A 23,326-nucleotide genomic window follows, 5' to 3' on the forward strand; every position below is an offset into this window, starting at 1 on the left:
ATAACCGAGCGCGCAGGATATACCGCGAAGATCCACGAGGAATTTATGCATTAACGAGACCACGCCAGTCCGCGGCGTATAGCTTTTTCCCGCGGCCAATTTTGCAAGCGCACTTCCGCACGAGGCTCTTATCCGCTCGCGCGCTTCGTTTCGTTCCTGTTCTTGTTAGGCCACCTAGCACCTCGCAGTTCTCGCGCGGATTCTCCATTTGCATTCCGACGTAGTCCACGCCGCGCCACTTCCTGTTCGCCAAAGCGACGTTTCTTCGCTCGTTTATACGCCTTTCGAGTCGTACACCGCAGCGATTCCACTTGCGATGCGCCGTAAAATGTTGCGTTTAGCCGGCCGCCGATTTCTCGCCGTTCTTCTGTCCGGCGGCTCTGTGTCAATTTTCTTGCGTGTTGTACGAGCTATTATTATCAGGACGGATTAGATCTCACCCGCTTTCCAAGCGCAACGAGGACACGCAGCTGTGTTTATTACATTTTTCAGAAAATGCGGAAGATGTTTGCTTTAGTAAATAAAAAAGATACGTTTCGCTCTATTTGTCATCGCGAGAAAACGGAATACGCGGAAAAACCGAGAAGGAAAAAGGAAGAAATGATAGCTTCTAACTCACTAAACGACTTAATCAAACGTTTGCCTTAAAAAAAAGTGTTTATATATTTCTATCAATTATCCAGAATATCTGAAAACTATTTTTAATTGAAGCATCCATTGTTAAATAATTAATCGTGTCGTTTCCTGTCCAGTAATGATAAGACCAATGTTCCGCAGAAAGAAATATAAAAAAAAGACAAAGAAAGAGAAGATTTATCTTAAGGCTAGTCTACACATAACGTTCAGTCTTGCATGATAAGTTTGACGACGCAAAACACGCGGATGTACACTAATCATGCTCAGTCTTTCGATTAGTCTTTGGCTCAGTCTTTCCAAAAACACCATAAATGAAGCACCATTGATTTCACGATAATTTTATTATGCGCGCTGAGATTGAGAAAAAAGAAATTTGCGCATTGCTTACAGTGGTCTCGAGAATTAATGGTTACTCAAGAGGGATAGATTCTCTCATGTCAATTTGCTCCGCGAATTACGGCAGGAATCAGAAGATTGGCGTAATTATATTTACGTATGGATATGGACACGTACTGCAAACTATTAACGCTAGTAACCCCAAATAAAAAAACAAGACACTGCCATGAGAAGGGCTATCATCCTATGAGAGACTCACCGCAAGATTAAGATTTTTAGCGACTGGGAGGAGCTTAAGTATACAACTATAATTTCTAAACAAGCTCTAAGTTGCGGCCGAATTTGACCGATTAGACGGATGTGCGTCTACATGCAACAACTTGTCTGCCGTCTTGCTTGAAAACAAAGCTCCAGCTCGTCCGTCTTTTGTGAGGTCGTCAAACTTACCGTTCACGCGTAACGTTTTGTCTGATCGGTCTGGCATGATCATGCAAGACTGACGACAAAACGTTACGTGTAGACCAGCCTTTAAACTATAAATATTTCTCTGTTTATAAAAGCATTTCAAAAAATGTTTTCTATAAATAAATGGTTACTGATAAACGTTACTCCTAAACGTTCAAAGCCAAGCAAGGCACTTTGAAGGAAAAGGAAAAACTAGAAAGAAAGAGAAAGTTTGTATGATAAAATTGTGACAAACTTCTCTCTCTTCCTTTCTCTATCTATTTATCTTGAACCTTTAGCTACGGCTTTGTGAGCTGGATGCAGAGCTTTACTGTACAAATGTTCTGTCACGGAACGCACTGTATCGACACTAACATCAATCAAAACTAGTATTGTCTTAGAATATGTAATTCGTATCTGTCTACGTTAGTGTAAAATAATAACGAAACAAACTGTGTTATCTTATAATTTACTTATATACAATAAACTCGAAATATAAATAGAACAAATCTGTGTAAGTAGATTATCTGAACAATATTTTAAATTAAACTACCCATCGAAGCGCAACTGTCTTCGTCTCCCATCTTCGTTTGACTGAAACGAGATCGAAGACGAAGAAGACGAAGAAGGTGGCGGAGGAAGAGGAGGTAGCTCAGAAGACAGGGAGTCCAAGACCGTGGCGAGGAGAAGGTGGGAGCGCACGGGCCCCGTGCCCCGTCTTGGCCGCTTTTCCGTTCCTCTTGCTGCTCTCGCGCCAAAAGCCAGACCGACGGGGGTCCGTTCAGTCTCGTTTCAGTCATCCACACGCACGCGTAGACGCGCGTCACATCGCGGAGAAGGCACCGGCCGCTACACGCTTGTTTACATCCTCTTCGTGCCGCCGTCACGCAACCAACCCCCCTGTGGGCAACGCGCTTAACGATCGCGCTCGTTATCGGCGGTGATATATGCGCGTAGTACGGCCGCAGGTGAAGCGGGAAATCGATTCGACTCGAGAGGAGCCGCGTGGCCAGCAAAGCGGAAATAATGCACGGAAATCGTGGGACGGTCCTCGTCCTGTGCACGATGATCAATTGCCTGGTGAGTTGTCGAATTGTACTCCACGAATGTACTCTGGATTTTAGTCTCTTCCGGATTGTTTCCGAGGTCGTTCGCCTCCGAAGCGTTTGCGTGGGCGACTCTTGGCACGTGGACGCGACTCGACATAAGATCGTTTGTAACGCAGGTGTATCTCGCGTGTAACGTGACGCCGTGATTACGTCGCACGGATCGCACTTCGGGACATCGAGATAACTAATATATTAGCCGGAGCGGTAATCGACGCCAGTCGCTACAACATTAGAACATGCTTATTATATCGTTAATCGTATAGTGTAAATTGTACCACCCTGTAAATGTCTAGATTCACCCCTCGTAACTTCGCACGTGATAGGAGATAACTCGAATAAAACAATGATTAAATTATGACATTAAAAAAGGCCAATTTTATCTTAGAAAACCGTATTAGGAACTTAGGGCGGCGGTGTGGTCTAGTGGTAGCTGAGCGCCAGACTCGTAATCTGAGGAACCAGGTTCGAGTCCACTAGAGCCATGAATCATGGAAAAGTTTTTTTCCGAAAAAACCGCGCCCCTCCGTGCAAGGTGCGGAGGAAACTGGGCTCCGTCTTTCGGAAGAGACGTTAAACCGTTGGTTCAAAGGAGAAAACAATAAGGTAGTGGATGAATTGGAGGTTAGGGTTGGGTACGTCCCTTCAAAACGCCCTTTAAGGTCCCTTGGGGTATATAAAGTAAAATTCTTTATCCGTATTAGGAACTTCTTTTCTTTGGACAACGTATCGTTTCTCGAATGTAATCGCCGATCTCCCGATCTGTTTACCATGCGATGCGATGTTCACTTCTCGCAATGATGCGTGAAAAAACTATTTCTCACTCGCCCACGATGATCGGAAGTTTAAACGACTTTGCCATTATCATTCCTGTGCTCATCCATCCGCGTGATAAAATGCAGACTGTCGAACCGTTGTAGATACTTGTTTATTACACATCCCACGTAACGAATACACAGGTGGAAATCTCTTTTAAGCCACCGGTACCTCTATACTCTTCACCGAGTCAAGGTCATTCTCGGCAAGATTGAAATTTTATTAATGTCAGCTGTAGACGCGAGGTACATGCGAGGTACGCGAGGCTTTCTAAGCGGCTGAATTCGTCAAAAAACCCTTGATTATCAATGCCGGACAATTCCGCGGTTAAGGACCCGCCGCAACGGTCTTCCGGCAGGACTACGTTCGTCTGCACGCATGTAGAATCACAATAATTCTTACCTGACCTCGTGGGTCGTTGGACTCTGACACGTCGACCGGCGTCGAGGTGTCGTCGTTGAATATGCGAGTGGTGTTAAAGAGGAATGCATTCCGGGTCGCGGCGCGGCGGCTCCCCTTTGCATTATCGTCCGAGGCTCCGTGGCGGGAAGCAAATATTTTACTTTAAAACGTACGTGCTAAGTGTACAAGCAAAGTGTAGCATTAATATTATTGCCCTCATGCCTAACCCGCTTTAATAACCGCCATAAAACTCTTGCGTATTGACGGTCGCGAATAGCAGAGGCTGCATGATAGCCGTCTCTTCTTACGCGTTACGGTATCGCGCCTTTTACACCACTCACCTTTTCCGTAAGAAATGGATGTATTACGGGAACTCGTTTTCACTCGTACGGAATTGATTGTTAATTTCTTATTTACTGCCCGATTAATTAATACATCTGCTTTTGCGATGACAACTTAATGTAATTTTCTTATTGATCGAGTTTATCAATTGCGATATTGAGTTCGTGATATAAATGAATTAAGCACAAATTTTATTTTGGAGATTTGTTTTAAACGAGATACGTTCAATAATATTCTATAATTTATTTATTTAGTTATTTCTTACTGGGCCAAAAAATTTAATTATAAATTTTCTTAAGCGCATATTCGATATGCAATTTCATCTTTTTATTAATGCAACGAGTCTCCACGCGTCCGCTCATCGGCAATTCGGCGTGCCGTGTGGAACATTGAATTAAACATTAGCCGTTCTTTTATTAGACCGATAGCGGGCGCGTTCGCACGTGCGTGACATATCGAGAATTGACTCGCAAAAGAGCGCGTCAATGCATTTCCGTTTTGTCGTCGTGAAAAAAAACTTCAGAAATATTGAATTGCAATAGACTCGCTCTGTTCGACTGCATATATTCTTATTTTAAATGCACCAAGTGTCATATACATATAAAAGCCAAGCTTTGAAGGAAAAAGGGAAGATAAAAATACTTCGGAAAGTGCTGCTAGAAAGCGAGACGCACTTTATGAGACCTGAATAATTTTTAGGGTATCCTGCACGGTATATGTTTAACCAGGCAAACATTAAAAAGCACGTACCTCTCGCGTTGCCTTATCCTAAATAAATATAAGAGACATGAAATATGGAATACCAACGTCGACGGTTTAGTTTTCTTCTTACAACAGTCATTTGAAACAAATTCAAAGCAACGTTCTACGCTGATATTATACATTAGACGAAAATAGTCACGGTCTATCTGAAATACTCTCTTACGATACATCTGCAAACGACATACTTTCAGCTTTCAGATACATTCTGCCATTCAAAACCAAAGATCCAGAAAACGCAATTGTTTCCATATCGCGCATGCAACTTCTCGGCATTGTGGAACAAAATTATTCCACGGTGCTCACACAAGATCGAGCCCGAGTTTCATTAGTTTCCCTATAGATCCACCCATGCTAACAAGAACAGACCCATTGTTTTCGTGGCCAGGGGAGGAAAGGAAGAGGTGAAGGGCTGGAGGAAATAGATCGGCCACGACCACGGAGGCCAATTTGCAGGCAAACAGAACTCCGGAGAGCTCCGCCTCCTCCTAGTTCCACGCAACGGTAGTTGCAATCCCATCTGTAACGATGCGGCTGAATATTGGCTCGTTTCTTTCCTTTTCCTCGCATTATGCAGGGTACCTTCGCCTTTCGAGTCTTTCTTGCTGCTGTCGCATCTGTTACTGCGAGCGACTTCATTCCGCGAGCGGTTCCACGAGACCGATATTGATGCCCCCTTATACAGGATGTCCCAGAAAAGATATCCAGAAAATGTGTAGGATAGATCGAGCAGTCGAATCAAATTTATTTGAAAATTTTTTGACATTTTTTTAGCAAAGATTTGATTAAAAAGAGTTAGTTGTCTTTCTTTATAATACTGAGAGATTCAAATTTTGTTCAGACAAAATCTATTTAGCTTTATAAAAGTAAAACCGCGATATTTTATTTGTTTATAATTTAAGAATTATTATCTTTTGCCATTTTTTTTAACGAAAGGTCAACTCTGAGTTTGTGAGAGAATCTGTATTAAAATAAAAGGTGGGGATTTTTTATTTTAAGATTTCTTATTTATTTCTAATACATGAAATTATGGATTACTTTTTATTCCATAAAATTATATATTTATTTCTCATGTTTCGTAAAACACCTTGTACGCAGGAACGATTATCTGGAAGATAATCCTAGCAGAAACAAATGCGTAGTTAACGAGAAAATTGCTCCAACTTGCACTATTTGCATACGAAAAAGATTGACAGGAATATGAAAGATTAGTGCAAGAAGGTTCACCTTGAGAAGATTGCAGATGCAGGCAACGGTAATTAAGAGTACCACGAGTCGAGCAAGTCATCTTCAGTTTTTGCGGTTTTTCTTCCCGACGAGTTTTTCCCAAGTACGGACCTTTTTTCCCCCCTTCCCCCGCTTTACCCCGAGTTATAATTCACGGTACGCATGTATGAAACGCGATTCCCATGTACATACAGGCGAGAACGGATAGCCGGGGAAACGCTCGAGTTTACCAATACATATACGTGTTGGAAACCGGGTACCGGTATCCCATGAGATAATTGCGACCGTCCGATGCTTCCGTGCATCGCGGTGTGCGAATTGCATCGCCATACCTTGTAATTGACGCCCGACGATTATTCTCGCGGCAACGATTGGATTTTTCGACGCGTTTTCTGACCCGACCGAGAGCGCGCTAATGACCGCGAGAGATGCATGTTACGCCGCGCCGGGAAAATCGACGCTCCCGGGCCATGCAATTATCTGAAATCGATAGTGCAATGCAGCCGGTTTGTTGCATAAGGATACATCGTGCTACTCGTTTTTGTGAAGAAATGATTTTCGCGTTTGAAGATATATATTAGGTACGTACGACACGGTAAGATTGAGATCTCTCGCTACCGCGCATTGCAATAAAACGACTTGAATCGTTAATCTTAAGGACGATTTTAAGTTTAATGGGGGAACTTTAACGTTTAGACATTAAATTTCGAGGATACACAATTAAATATAAGTTTTTATATATTTTACGTTTATCGACATTTTCTTGATATGTGTAAAGTATGTATACAAAAATGTTTTAAGTGAAATAAAGAAAAAAGCTGTTGGTGAAATAATAAATATTACTCGTTTAAATTCTTGCGAGCGAGAGATCGATCGGCAATTGACAAAGACCGTGGATGAAAACTGGAATAGCTGGTGAGGTTACCCTGTAAAAATGAAAGGAGCACGTGTGCGTTTCCAGAGTCGTTCGACTCCGATTCCGCGCAAAGATCGCGGCCATCGCATCGTTTACATTCGTAATAACGCTATCGTGTGCGGGCTTCGAAACGTGAAGATTATTTCGCACCGTTGCCGACCGTGAAATTGTCGGCGTGACAGCGACGGCACGCGCTCGTAAATTTTATCCTTCGGGACGCGCGTATCTCTCGATCGTGCTCGTTGCAGCTGCGACAGAATTTACGGCTGTATTAAGGGCGCGTCGCGCCGCGTAACCACGCTGTGACAGTAATTAACGACGTCGCGTCGAATTATTCCGATTCAATCCTTCGGAATCCCATCGTCTCAATTGATTCATAAATTGCCGGTCGCGGTTATTTACGATCATGCGGGATATCGTCCGTCGGCGTCGAGAGCAATCAACGTTCCTAGCTGAGAAATGCTTGGAAGAACCGAGACCGGCGCAATTGTGAATGTAGATCTCGAACACAAATGTTTCCCGCCCTCCTTTATCCCTTTGCGATCCGAAATATCGCAAATAGGTATATTGTGAACTCAACTCGCATAATGCGATCACGGTAGTTTATCGTGTGATACCACTGTGATCTTTCAAGCAATTTCAGTGAATCGCTTTACGCGATTGTAATCGACACTATATGTATTTTGGAATCTCCATAAATCTCCAAGTAATAAAAATTCTTTGATTTATATTAGATGAAATTGAGGACGAAGTACTTGATCCTCGGTCATTTGCGGGAAATAGTTTGGACCGCGAAGAGTTAAGTTACAAGACTTATAAGCGGTAAATGAATTCAATGAATGTTTTAAGTAAACACGTAATCGTCGATCTTTGCTTGTTTCATTACAAAGCAAAAAGAAAATGTTTTTTTTTACATCTTTTCTGTTAATGACTTCTGTTATTATCGCGTATCATCAACACGTTTCTCTCCGTAGTTTTACGATCACAGTCATTTTTATGGAAACGGTGATCTCGATGCGGCCGCAAAGAATTATTCGGACAATGCAATTCTGTACAAAACGCCAGTCCAGAAGTGAGGATGCATCATTCACTGCGCGGCCGCACGCGCGCGAGGTTTCGCGTGTGTATGTATATGTGTACGTGCGCGTAACCGCGATGCGTAACAATGAGATCGCGATTGGCGGAGAAATATGCACTCGTACGAATCTGCTTCGTGTGCGAGGAATATCGAGTGTATTACGTTGAGGAGATCGATAAGAAGAGAAGTTATAACAACCGAGTTATACGACGTGATTGAGTTGCTAATATAGTGTTCTAATCGTGACTCCGGAATGATATTAAATTGTTTTCCGACGTCGAATCTAACGGTGATTATAAAACTGTTGAAATCGATTGCATGATCGATCGAAAGGAAACATTATCGAGGAATAGAATCTCTCGTAACCCGTCAGCGACCTACAAACGCTTCACCTCGATTGAAATTTCAAAATGTGAATAATAAATACAATGGTAACGGATATCCAGAATGTGGCTTATCATCATTATAAACTTATTGGATGTCTAATTGATCAGAAATACATTTAATCGGTATCCATACTGTGTGAATACAAGTGCGGCGATTGCATGTGGCCTGTCCCTTTCACGCTCACTCTCTATAATGGGATTACGTCCGAGCGGAAGAAAGGATACAGACGCAGTCCGCATTCCATGGTGTCTATTGGAGGAAGAGAGAGAGAGAGAGAGAGAGAGAGAAAGCGCGCGCATTCGCGCGATTATACTTAACTGAACCATAATTTAACCACCACCATAAAAGTCCGAAGAAGACGCGCGAGAAAACGGTGGGATCTGAGATCTATCTTACGTGCGCTTTGTTTCACGAATATTTAACAAGTGCAAACTCTTATCCTTGAATTCCTTCAGATAAAACATCTTCTTTGAACCAGAAAATTTGGCTGTGAGTAAAAAATGAAAGAAATCGCATGTAATGATATTTGGCACAAAATTTAAATTCAATTTTTATCTAAAATATAAAATAAAACGGATAGATTTTTTATAGCTATTCATAAAATATAAAAGACATTGTAAAATATCCATTATATTATCAATGTTTGTTAACTTTCTATCATTAAATTAAAAATTATTAATGTCGAATAAGTTTATCTTGCATAATAAAGCAATTATTTTTTAGTAGATCTTTTATTTTTCTACGTATTGATTTTTTAAATCATATTTTTTAGAATAGAGTCTTTGGATTATTATTATTGTTCGATCGAACGAAGAGCGTCCTTGCGTTCCGCCATTCTTCAGGATCGTAGCTGAAGCGCGAACGGAATTTCCGCGTGGGAACCGTGGCGTTACACACAGATCGCGATCGTCCTCGACGCGCTTCTCCTCGGCACGGCCGTGACTGCTCTGTTCTGCGTTTAAATTGGCTCGGCTCGTTAGGCGTAATTAAGAGCCGGCGGGAGGCGTTTGCATTGAATATAAAATTCCATACTGCCACCCTTGGATGCAGCGCTACGCACGCTGGGCTCGTGCTCTGTATTTCCACGCGCATGCGGCGTTGCGTGCAACGGCCGATTAACCCTCTCTCTCTCTCTCTCTCTCTCTCTCTCTCTCTCTCTCTCTTCCTTTTTCTTTCGAAGGTGGATTAATTTCTTTAATATCCCACACGGAGAAAATTTTATAGTAAATATTACTATGGTGTCGCACTAGCTGCGGACCATCGAGGAATTTTAAGTTAAATTACTATGTTTATGGTAAAAATTACGTTATTTAATCGTTTTTAAAACAATAATTATAGTATTTTACCTTGAAATTCCTCGATGGTCCGCAGCTAGTGCGACACCATAGTAATATTTACTATAAAATTTTCTCCGTGCACATATGCGTGACTTCGTCCGACTGTTATTTTACTGAGAGATGAAATGTGTACACGCCTCGCAATCGCGTGTTTTGCAGGGAAAGCAACAGATAGTACAGCAGTATACAGATTGATAAATAATGAGCTCTCACGCTCCGCGAAGACCAAGCGTGACGCTTGGCGAACTCGCGGATACGCACGTGCCTTTACATCGATTTTTTCCGGAGAAGACGGCGAGAACGTCGCGCCGACGTTGAAATAACGCGTCCATTCAGGAAAGCGCATCCATTATTCATCAACGGGACGACCACTCTGTGGCCGACGAATCCACGCGGTTCCGCTCGAGCGACGCGTTTACGGATTATCACCGTCAAGCGTAAGACAGCTGCTCGCAATTCAGAGTGCACGGCAATTTTGTCTTTCATCCTGCACGCGAAAAACGCGTATAGTCCTACGTATTCTTTTAGAGACGTACATCCCCGTTGCGCGAACGCATCCGATCGACCGTTTTACCGTTCAACCGCCTGGCCGCGCACGGGACGACGCAAAAGTTATCCCGTGAATGGATAATAAATCGGACGGTAAAACGGAAATGTTTTCGGGTTTACGGTAACTACGTATACAGCATCTATATATACGTACTTTCTGAAACGGGAAGGTTGAAATAGTCAAGCCTGTGTCTCCCAAGATCTTAACGATAAGAAAAACTCTCGTTATATCTTATGTAAAACTGTGCTTTAGTCGTCTCTCGAGAGAAAATTTTTGAAGAATTCCTTACTTATATACATGACTATGTACAAATTTACATGAGAAATTCTTGTTTCTTGAAATACCGCTATGGATAGATAAGCGTCTCTCTTCTCCTCTCTATTTCTTTTATATCTTATTTAATCATTTTATAATTTATATAATAATTTATATAATATTGAAGCAAAAAATGATAATAATTGATCAATAATTAAGAAATAATTAAATACTCATCAATCTGCAATATTATATGATGTTAATATTCAATTACGTTTAATAAACGTCAGCGTCCTCGCTATTATACGTATAACGATACACATATTGATTAAAAAAAGACTGCATAAACAGGCAGAAGGAAACGCTTCAATCCAGCTTTATTCTCGCGCTTCGTTTCAATGCTTAATCGTGGTTTGTTTTTTAAAGATAATATCCTTTATATTCTTAGAAAACTCCGTACTTCCTCTCGTTATCTTTCCGCTCATAAGAAGGGCAATAAAACGCAGAGGAAAGATCCGAGGCTGGCGGAACAACAGCTTAGAAAAATGCGAAGAGCTAAGGATCTCTTCGCGTGGTTTCTTTTCCTTTCAAGACGGGATAAAGGCGGGATTCCTGGACATTCTTCGGAGATCTATATATATATATGTATATACATATATATATATCCGCGGGACACGAGCGGATCGAGTCCACACAATTCTCCGATACGGCAATCGGCGCATTGGGATCGGTAATCCGTTGCGGCGCGGTCACATTAGACGCGACGGCAATAATCGCGCTTCGGCAATAAAATCTTATGACTATACAGCTCAAGCGTTACCATAGGCGATCGTCGGCAAGATTCGCCGACTTTCCTCCGAATAATGTTGCGCACGCCACCCAGCTTGAGGCGCACGGTGCGCTAACGGTGCATACGCGCGCAACGGATGCCGTGTCACCTTGCGGTGCTTAAAGCGTGCAGCCGCGAATCTGCTGCGAGTACGCGCGATTCCATTTCCATTTCCACTTCCACCGTTGAGTACCGGGGTAGGCCGGTGATTTAACCGATGCCCCGCGTATTTCCGTGGCCGCAATCTCTGTATTTCCGTGTTCCTGTGGAAAAAAGCGATGTGAGAAGCGAAAAAAGAGAGCCACGACGCGTTTTAAAAAAGACTATATGTATATGTATACGTGAATACTATTTAACAGGAAGTGTCATGTTTCCCAATTTTATTTATATAGAAATTATTCGAAACTGTGTAAAGGAAGTTCCTGAAAGTTACAAAAATAAAATTTTCTCTCTCAACGTGAATAAGTTGTTGTATTCTCGAACGTCGTTTTTTCCGAATTTTCGGGCTAATTTGAAATTGAAACTTTTTCTTAAAGATTCTCACATTAGTTTTGACGAGGTTGATTGTAAACCAATGACAAAACTTTATTCGTCATTGCAGTAGCAATATTATAAATAATATTGTATTAATTTATTTGACATAAATGGCCACGTTGCTCGTTGGAGTCTACCGAGCTGGTGAATGTGCACAAAAGTGCGCAAGCATTGTTTGGAGATCGTGGGAAACCGGGAAGCGATTAGGGAAGAGGGAAGAAAAGAGAGAGAGAAAGAGAGGAAGGGAAACTGCATTGGGCACGTATTCGCTTGGCACCTACCCGGTGCAAACGCGGTGGTTCGGCATAGAAGAACAACCGCGGAAGCGGCTTCTGGAAGGTCACGAGAACGCGTAAGTAAGACGCATCCACCGTGAAAAGCGCCGGGATGCACATCGAGGCGTCTCGGCCTTGACTCCTGATGCACCAACGTATGTGGGTTACGAATAATAAAAACTATATACCGTGTAATCCACACACTGCAAATCCAAGTGTGTTATTTTTACACGTACAAATGTCTAAAAATAGCACGTTTGACTGAAGCTCTTTTTACATGTTTCTTGCGCGTTAAATTACGTCATTTAATAACATGTTTAATCGTATTAAATTAAAAGTTAATGCATTCAATCGCGTTAAATGACGTGATTTAAAACGGCAAGACATGTGTAAAAAGAGTTTCAGCTAAAATAACACATTTGGATTTGCAATGCATTTCGTGGACTTGCAGATGCATCAAATAAAAAATTTTACGTACATTTTGATGCACGAAGTTTTGAAAATGAGAAAATGTTCAACGTTTCTCGAGAAACGGTTTGTCACGTACCGTATGTATCTTCGTGTGCCCTTGCATCGGGGAACCTACAAACTATTTTCTCGCATGATTGCAGAAACGGAAGTTCGTAGCACGGAACGCAATTGTCTGATCGTGTAAGTACTTTTTGTGTAGCGCGTCGATTGTGTGCATTGAAATGCTCTCTAGGGAAAAGGGGAATGTAGAAAACTGTCGCGCTGTTAGTCGTAATCGCGCTGCGCGTGTATAAGTACTTGGCGCGAGACACTGTGTCTCTTGATCGCTTAGCAGACTTTCTGGTAGCTTTTAGCCATTTGATATTATTGCCTCTTTGATATTATTGTGTGACGATACCGTGGATCGATTCGAAACGACGTCGTTGGATTGTTTCAACTAAATGATACGCTAAATAATTGATTCAAATTTTCTGTGCTACTCTAATGAAATTAGAAAAGAAACAGGGTGGATATACGTGCTCGTGAGAATATTCATAAAGTGTTTTTGAAAGAAAAAGAAACAAAATAATTTCAAATATGTCCTAGTTGTAAGTGCTGGACAAGAAGTAAAAAAGAGGAAAAACACTTAAATTTATTTCTACTTTTTTCAGCAGGAAAAGAAACTGAAAACTAAAAATTCAGAAATCAAGCAAAGTTTTTAATTTTGAATCGGACTGAATTTATTATCAAATTTAGAATATTAATTTATTAATATAATTTAAATATTGAATTTATTATTATTAAATTATTTGCGTAAATCTTATTATTATATTATATTAGAAATTCTTCTTACTCCTCTCTCTTTTAGAACTTTAAAGTTTGTATTCGTCTGAAACTGTAAATGCGTACATTATGATGACAATAACAATAGGTATTTAATTAAATGCATAAGTATATTATAAGCATAAAAGAATTATAACTTGACGTTAAAGGAAGCTCGCTTACAAATCTTCCGTTAGAATAAAAAAATTTCTTGTCTAGCTGCTGTCTAGCTCGCGAAACTGGGTCGCTAAAAGGGAGAGCAAAACTCATCTTCGATCTTCTTGTAGAGATTGGCCTCATCCTCGCCCACTTCGACGAGCGTGAGGCTTGGCGATGAGTGCAACCGAGACCGGGAGTGTGAGGTCGGGATCGCTAATAGTCACTGCTACTTGGGTTATTGCCGGTGTCAGCCCTTCTTCGCCGGCTACAATGGAACCCATTGTCTCGAATGTAAGTCCGCCAAAGTACCCTTTTACCTCCTCCAACCACAGCTCTCTTTCCCTCTCATCTCTCGACCGAAATCGATGTCCTTGAACATTTTCTTTATAGCAAAAAGATCTCAGAGACTTGCGAGAGATATATGTAACTTAATGGCGTTAGATTACGCGAAGAGCCTTATTGAAAAATCATTAAGGAATACTTATTGTTAGTTGTTATTTACTGAAAGAGATTTAGTAAAGGAGACTGCTTTACGCGGTAATGTAAGAGATGCTGATATCTTCTAATGTTGCAGCGACTCTACTGGGCAACGATTGTCTCGTGAAGGAACAATGCTCCTTGAAAGTTGCGAACAGCAGCTGCCTCGAGGGCGTGTGCAGATGCGAGGAGGGACACTTGCAGTTTCGCAGGCATACCTGTCTGGGACGTAAGTGTATGCTGACTAACGCTCATTATCTCTGCAATTATAAGAATGTTTGATTACGTGCCGCAAAGTTACGTAAATGAAAATTCATAAAAACATACATTTTTATGAATATAATTAGAGCACTGAATCTGATTCTTAGAATCCATTATCGAATTCAGACTAAACAAAAAGCGGAATTAAAGCAAGCTTAATTTCCCGTCCGATTGATTGCGAAACAATAACGTGCAATGACATCATACTTAATCGGTATATTAATACATCAGGCTGGATCGATATGCACTATAATAAGCTATCGCTCGTGTTCCTTGATGTTACCGTTGGTAGCTGTCTTCGCGTGACATTAAGGCAATCATTAGCGACGTGGAACGATGCACGTCGGTGAAAGGATCGATGATAAATAGCTTAGGCGAAGCGTAGTTAGAGTACCCCGTGGAGAAAATTCTAATTTATGTGATCTTCTCCTTCTCGGCTCATCGAGCGCCGCGCGGTACACACGTGCACACACTACCTAGCATACCTTGGAAATACATTCCGAGGGATCGTATACTTTCTTTCGCTCTCTCTCTCTCTCTTGATTTATTGAGAGTCGGTTTCGATCGCTGACAGCCGGTTACTGCGCCGTTTTCGATGCCGGGATCACTGCGACTTCCTGCGCTAACGATCTCGGCTATTTATTGTCATCGTAAAAATACATTGAAAATACCTTTACGAGCAGGTCGTCTTACGTGGATAGAAATAATAAACGTTCATTTATTTACAGAAGTTTTATACGTGAGATACGATTGTATAGTAATATTTTCTCCAAAATATTTGCACATAAATTATATATGAATAAAACGTTTACAACACATTGGTATTGCTTAAAAATTACAAAATTACAAAAAATTTACAATCAATTAGAGAAAAAAACACTATATATAGTCTGCTAGATTAGCTTAATAATTTTGTGAATTATATATATACATATTTTTTCCAATTAAACTGTGTTAAAACTCTTAAAACAGTTCTTTGCTGGAATAGTAAATCCACGTACTGAAATCGATAATCGATTTAATTTTTCATGCTACTAAGCATCTTTATTTAAATCACTGTAAAGAATTTATTGTGAAAAAATATCACCACAGTCAAAGTTTGAATCTGGACCTCCATCTCGTGACGGGCATCTTTACCAATTCGATTACTCAAATATGAGGTAAAAAATTGATAATAGTGAGAATAAATACAGGCTATTCATTTATCGAAATTTTTTAATACTTTTCTTATCAAGAAACGTAATTTTTTCGCGGTAAGTTAAGAATTACGGGTGAACTTAGTTATCTTTGGACCTCAATAGGTAAAAAGTCTTATTTCTCTATATAACAATGGCTCTTGGCAAACGAGATTGACTCGTAGTGTGCGCAAGTTCGTAAACCGAGACACGAATCTAATTTGCAGCGGCCAAACTTGGCGAGGTATGCTACGAGCACGCTCACTGCCGTCTCTGGGATCTTGAGTCGCACTGCGATTTTCTCATTCCGGACTTATTCGGTCGCTGCCAATGCACCGCTCCGATGCGCCGCGAGGGCAACGTGTGTCGACTTGACAGTCTCGTGAGGCCTGCGCCGCTTCCGGAGCATCTACCTCCCTCTCAGGAGCCGATAATAGGGGAAGTCACTGAGAGCGAACGCGATAAGGAAACTGTCACCGAAGGACAAAAGGGCGAGATCGAAGGAGAACAAGATACAGGTATAATTAAAATTGGATCAACTATGCCATTCAGATCGTTATATTATAGAATTTATAAATGGAGTCAGTTCAAAAATTGATGAATAAATAATTAATATGCATGAAGTAAAAGTATTTTGCGCAAAAATTAATAATGCATATATTTCTATCGTAAATAATAATTTCATCCATGACTCGAATAAGTATTAATGTGTCGAAATTAATAAGCACAGAAAAGAATACATGCGCGAGGAAACTATTTCTTATCAACAAATCTCAAGAATCATTCTATTCTAGAAAGAAATTAGTTTCATTAATTACATATTAATATTTCATTTTGTATAATGTTTTTTTTTTACTTTCTTAGAAAAAATTTTCTCCCAGTATTAAAAAAATTTTGTATTTCCTTGTGTAAAAACAGAGCTTTGAGATTATCACGTGAATTGTATTCTAAACATTGTATACTCCATCGAGTGCCGCAAACTTGTAACGAGCTAACACGTGATACCTGACTTCTCTATAAGCCACTTAACATTCTCAGGGAGTAATCCTTGAACGCGTACGTTGTGCGGGGAATCGTATCAGGCTGCATCATCACCTCTCTGGGTTTCACGCGCCTTTTATCCGATATAATCAGCTTTTCCGTGCACACGGACACAACGGGAATTCGCGAGACCAAACGGTCTCGTATTCCGGCCCGAATGTGCTCGAGCGGATTAAACGAGATGAGGCGATTCGCATTCTTAATTAGCGCGATCATTAACGAAACACGGCGAGAGTGGCATCTTTCTGCGAACGCGTGCAAAGAAAACCCACACGGAGATCACAAGTGATCCCCACACGCGATATTTCATTATCCTCCATTATCACTTTCAAAGATTTTCCAATTGCGTTATATATACACGACAAGCGCGTTAATTAAGTAATAAATATACTATGATTGTTAGCTGATATTAATTATAATTATAAAAGCGATCCAATATCTTCTCTCTTGGATAGGTGTTCAGATATCTTGGTTAAAGAACGCAACGATGCTTCTGTCGACGGAACCGCCCAGTCAATTGATACCGGTGAATATAGTGACGAGGCCGTCATTGAGCTTAAGACCCGGATCCAACAATCGTCCCGGGCCAAATGAGCTTCCTGACGATGACGATGCTGTCGTTATCGAGGCGGAAGTCACCGAGCTCGCTCATGTTACGACGACTTCAACAACTTCCGGTAAGATTTACCGTTTTTATATTTTAAAAGATATATTCTTTTTTGAGAAAAAGTTATCAGACCACCACACCAGACGTATTTAAAGTATAAAAAATTGGCGGATTAAAGTTACGGGATTTCGATTCTAGACTAACAGCACACAATTCAATTTGATTCGTTCTGCCTTTCAGCGCCAATAAAGACGGACCGTCACGAGAACGGCGCGATAATGACGGCCGTCAGTCTCGGGCTACCGTGCATCGCCGATCTGGAGTGCCGTATGGCCGATCCGATGTCGCGGTGCATCGGCGGCGTGTGCGACTGCAGCTTGCCGACCAACGGCAGTTGCAGCGCGCTGCGGACCGGCTGCGCGCCAGGCACGTTTCAGTGCCGGTCGTCCGGTAGCTGCATCAGCTGGTTCTTCGTCTGCGACGGCCGCGCCGATTGCTCGGACGGCTCCGACGAGGAGTGCACCGGTCCTCGCTGCCCGGTCCAGTCGTTCAGATGCAACGACAGTAATGTCTGCATATCGAGGTCCGGACTGTGCGACGGCAACCGCGACTGTCCTCGCGGCGAGGACGAGATTGGCTGCAACAATCGGCGAAGTTGGTATTTTTCCGTGCCTTTTTTATGCCCATTTCTTTTGTAAATTATATTAAGATTCAAGCGTTTTTGTGACATGCATGTACAGAAGCTGAAAAACATCAATACTTTCGATTTTTAATGACTTTTTCCCGCGCTACTAAGGTAATTTATATGTCATCTTAAGATTAAAAGTGCCTTCTCTCGATCATATTGATCAAAAAAAGGACTTTTGAAATCTTCGAAACAAATATAAATAACAGCTCTGCATAATGGCTTAAGATTTCACACCATCGCACATATCGAAAACGACTTTGAAATTCATGGGACGAAATAAAATTCATTTTTAAAGAAGAATTGATTCCAAAGTCTCCAGATGCAACCCTGATAAATTATTTCGTTCTGGAGCTATTTATAATAGAAGCTGCGAGAGAAAAAAGTTCAAGATATAACGGGTCTCAAACACGCTAAGAGGTCCGGAGATAACTTTCTCAAGAATTAATCAATAAAGCTCTCCTGTCCTGGACTAAGCGATTATTAAAAATCTATAGGGCAAGGGAGAATGATCTAAAAAAAAACTGTTAAAAAATATTAATAAATATTAACGCTCATAATCGCGTTTTATCATTCTCTATATAGTTAGAAAAATGATCTCTTAACGGAGGTGATTCTTTATCGTAATTATATTGTCGTATATATTCCATTGGGTTGATTCATAAATAAGTTCCGTTTTACTTAACAAACTGAATTTTTGTATTTAACAAACGTTATAACAGTATAAATACTGATTCGTAAATGATACATTCTTAATTATTTTCAACAGATAAAATAATCAGTTACCATGGGTAATACTATTGTTTCTCAGAAGAAGTGATTCAGTAGCAGTAGCATATAGCGGAACGCGTATTTATAAATCTCGACCCAATACTTTTCTGAGAAAAAACAAATGTTTTACCTTACATATTCCATGTATTTCACATCTCTCTGATATTTCACTTTAATTTATACGTGAAATTTCTCGACCTGTGCAGAATGTCCCGAGGGCGCGTTCAGATGCAACAACGGTCAGTGCCTGCCGGCGTACGAATTTTGCAACGCGGTGGTCTCCTGCAGGGACGGCAGCGACGAGCCCAGGGGAGCGTGCAGGACGCGCAACCGCGGCCGAATCACCTCGAGATACTGCCCGTTCAGATGCGACAATGGAAGGTGTCGTTCCGACGCAATAACTTGCAGCGGCCGGGACGGGTGCGGCGATGGTTCCGACGAGAAACACTGCAGCGTCTGCAGTAAGTACCTTTCGTGAAAGAAGAGAGATTTAAGACGTGACGAAAAATACGCTGTAAAGTCTCAGGAGATCATCTGACAATATAAATAAAACAGAATTTTATCGAAATAGACGAAATCTAAATTCGCGGGGCCTTTCTCGAATATATTCTCTGCAATTACGATCACTTATCCGTCGAGTCTCTTATTGGACTTGCAATCAAACAAGATCGCAGATTGTTGAGAAAAACACTATGCGTTAAAATTAATAGCCACTTATGTGAAAACATCTTTGAAACAAACGTGAGATGCCTCTTTCCGCGCTATTCACAAATAAATAAAGCGTTGTTTATGAAAGTGGTTTTCTTTCCCTGAGACTCTTATTCTCAACGATTGCGATCTTATTTACATTGGACTCTTTCAATACGTGACTCCAGGATATAGTAACCGTTCGCGATTCGACGCATCGAGAGGCCGTCGTTAGATCTGTGCGCGCTCCTTCACTTCCTAGAACCTAACGCGAGGCGGAGTCACGCTCGCGTGTAATTAGAGCGGGATGCATCGATTACGTTGCTATCTTCCGCAATAATCTCCACACACATCCGGAAGAATACAGTGAGAAATTACATAAATGAATTAGTCATAAACGAACGTGTGTATCCCGAGACGGAAATAATATACCCGCGCGCGATTCGTATAAGGCATCGTCCATGCAGATTGCCCTCCTCGCGGGCTATTTCACCCGATCGAGATAAGAATGACCATTCTTGTGAACAATAGCCGCTGCAATAGCAGAACCTAGTCGAATATTTGCAGGAAGAAGGAAAAAGAGAGGAGAAGAGACATTTACGATTGTTTGTTTCTCGTCTTAGGCATACGAAATAATAAATAGTATTTCGGTTATTTCATCTGACAAAAGGAATAATCGAACAATAAACAGAAAACGCGTCATCTTTAATAAAATATAATTAATGTCCGCGAAAGAATAATTTATGCTTAATAATCTGTTATTAAAGTAAATTAAAGAAAAGATGAGTTACATCGTACGTAACATTGTAACAGCTATATAAATGAGAAACTCAATTTTTAGTTCGCTTTTTTTGCGAAGTTTATTGAGAAACACGCACAACATCGAACATGCTTGAATAAACAATCATAATTAATTTTTTTTCGATCGCTGATTGTATTCGCCGCTTGCGGTTTATCATTCTCAGCGTGGGTGCGTTGCTCTAAATTAATGTTTGCGACAGGACACCGATTATCAAGCCAACATGTTGCAGGATGCGGCGCAACGATTTAATCTCGACCGACCGATCTTCTCGTCATATCGTCCGACGAAAGGAGAAAGAGAGTGCGAAGAAGAGAGAGAGAGAAGCAAAGAGGAGCAAATCACCAACCGGCTCGTCGATGGTTTCGCGAAGTAAGTGCCTGAGAATTGAGTAGACGGGCGCAAAAGTAAGTGTGACCAAAGATCGTTAAGCCGTATCGCGGTGACTCCGGCTTTCAATGCTCCGCGATTTCGAGACTGAAAGGACCGTTTTTACTACGAGAGAGCCGGGTACGACTCCGGCACCCAGAACGAACAGAGAGAATTTTCCGTCGCGCCTATTGCGCGAGATCTCGCATTAAGTCGAACCGGGCCAGTGACCGCCGCCGAAGCGAGTCGCGCTCTCAGGAGGAATGATTGCGCTCGTGTAATAATGGGACTTAATCGCGTATAGTAATACCGTAAGACACAGGTACAGCTTGCACCAAGGGATAACTTTGGTCGCCCCGGATAAAACGCGTACTCAGGACTTATCTTTGAAATATTTGGTAATAGGTAGGAGTAGGATCAAGTTTAATGTGTAAAAAAGGAGTCAAATTTAATAATCAAGTTTCATTTTTTATAGTTTCTATTCTATTCGAATAATATTCATAAGAAATAATATTTCACGTATTGCACTTGCGAAGTAACCGATCTCGACCAGTTAATTTCGAATTTTAGAGTACCTGCAGGATTCGAAATGTACTTATAAGTAGTTTCTATCGTAGAGAATCGAATCTTTTATAAGTTGTAATCGAATTCTAAGAATTAAGTTAGTTAAAAAAATGTATAAAATGTGTAAAGATTTTAAATAACTTTTATTATATATTTTTATCATATTTAATTTCAACGATTAATATTTGTAATTATCAAGAAAATAATATATTATAATAATTGTCGCTCTATGCAAACGTTTTGATTCAAAGGAACATAAAACTTCTAGTAAAGTGCTCATAAAAGATTCGAATATATTTGATCCAGGTTCGAGTCCATTTGGAAATAATACTTTTGTTTTTTAAAGTATTGAAGAGAGGATTCGAATCTATTTTGTCCAAGATTGAGTCTACTTAAAAAATACTTTTATTTTTCAAAATAATTATAGAAAGTTCAAAAATTATACCAACAGATTCGAATCTACTTGTAAGATACTTAATTCCGTTGCTAGCAATAGAGTATTGTATATGTCCGAGATCCCTACTTTAATAAATAAAATTAATAATATAATATAAATTTTTAGATATAAAGATATGATTAATATTATTATGTTATTTGAGAGAGATGCTAAATTGTGTCTAAGCCGTATAAGATAAACCCTGAGTACCATTTCATATATGTCAAACGATAATTTTGAAAACGTTAGATCATTCTAATTGTAAGACGAAGATTCGGATTTCGAGTATATGTTGCACCATGTATTTAGCACACGGAAGACGCAATATCGTAAATAAAGTCATACACTGGCAATATCTGCATTTAGAAGATAGTCCAAAAATAAAGTCTAAAACATCGCATATATATTCAAATTCAATATTATCCTGCGAAGCGTACCAAAGTGATAATACGTCTTCCGTTTGAATCTCAATGACGCACTTTATTTATTAACGTAAATATTAGAACATTAGAAGTCGCTCGAGGAGAATAATAGATATTTCATAAATGTCAGAAGTGTACAGATAATATAAAATTGTCGAAGCAACAAGACTATAAACAATTACTTTTGTACAATTTTGTCAATTATTATTTCAATAGGACATCTGACGCGTTTTATATATTTATCTTGTAATCTACATCGTACGTATCAAGACACGAAATAATATGTAACTTAATAAATTCTAATAAAATATAAAAATCTGTTTTTATTGTATATTTATTATTATCATAACAAAAAAACTATCTTTTTGTCTACAATTGTAACGTGTCACTTCAGAATTTTTCCATATTTAAAACATAATAACAAAATAATTAAGTCTGTACGTTTTAAAAGAATGAATATATCGATTACGAGTGCATTTTGCAGCACGTAGCAAGCGTGAATCTTATTAGCGAGTCATCGATAATTCGTAATGCAAATGCGACGACAAAGGTAAGGTTTTGCATTAAAAATTGTCTCATTGACGACGTCAACACATATAAAGACTGCTTTGTCTGGCGACGAATAAAAACAATACAAAATAATCGTATAAAATCAATAATGAGCAAAAGAAGCAAAATCCCAATAAGTTGAATAAATTGTCGACAATGAAGGAATATATTATGTTGATTTATTAATCGTTAATTTTGCCTAATTGTGGATTACTTGAATATTCAAAAACACAAAAATTACGACAACATTCTGTGCGATGACACGATGAAAGCAAATGGAAAAATCTCAACATTGCATGCCTCTGTGCAGTCTAATGCCGGCCGATGTTTCTGCGGCTGATGTTGGTCCCGGGCAATTCCGCGACTGCGTGTCTGGCTTCGCTGGTGCTCGTCGATAATAACTGCCCGCACAATATATCTTGGAACGGCACGGTGTACACGTGCCGCAGCATCAGGTACGATATGTCCAGCAAACAGATTTTAACTCTAGAGTTCTAGATCATCACGCAGTGGTCCAAACTCTTCCATCTTTGGAATCTGCGGTGAAACTTTAACTTTTTGTTCTTTTCAGAAAAAGTAATTTTGTATATTCAAAATTGTTTGAACAATATTTCGGTATGTTTTCGAGAAATGCTTTTAAATTAGATATTAGGTAAAAAGAAAATTGGAGATAATCGAAATTGCCGGACCACAGTGTATAATACTCGAGAGTTAATCTTATTGATAGAAGCCAGTACCGTGCGTGCTTTTTAAGCTACTACATCCACGCTTTTGTAGGATGAAAGTTAAATTAAGTTAAGGTTTAATTAACTTTCGACCATAA

General features: G+C 40.2%; 1 protein-coding gene across 1 annotated transcript; it reads left to right on the forward strand.

Annotated features, from left to right (window-relative positions):
* The first annotated feature begins 2,185 nt into the window (after nucleotides 1–2,185).
* Nucleotides 2,186–22,275, forward strand: Impe1 (Ecdysone-inducible gene E1). The gene is made up of 8 exons (XM_071772945.1): nucleotides 2,186–2,496; nucleotides 13,789–13,951; nucleotides 14,235–14,366; nucleotides 15,801–16,091; nucleotides 17,070–17,291; nucleotides 17,462–17,875; nucleotides 18,884–19,138; nucleotides 20,396–22,275. The coding sequence occupies exons 1-8, from the start codon at nucleotides 2,443–2,445 to the stop codon at nucleotides 20,413–20,415; spliced, it is 1,551 nt and encodes a 516-aa protein (XP_071629046.1). The 5' UTR covers nucleotides 2,186–2,442; the 3' UTR covers nucleotides 20,416–22,275.
* The last annotated feature ends 1,051 nt before the right edge of the window (nucleotides 22,276–23,326 follow it).

The sequence above is a fragment of the Temnothorax longispinosus genome, chromosome 3 (genome assembly GCF_030848805.1).
Source record: "Temnothorax longispinosus isolate EJ_2023e chromosome 3, Tlon_JGU_v1, whole genome shotgun sequence".
Lineage (NCBI taxonomy): Eukaryota > Metazoa > Arthropoda > Insecta > Hymenoptera > Formicidae > Temnothorax > Temnothorax longispinosus.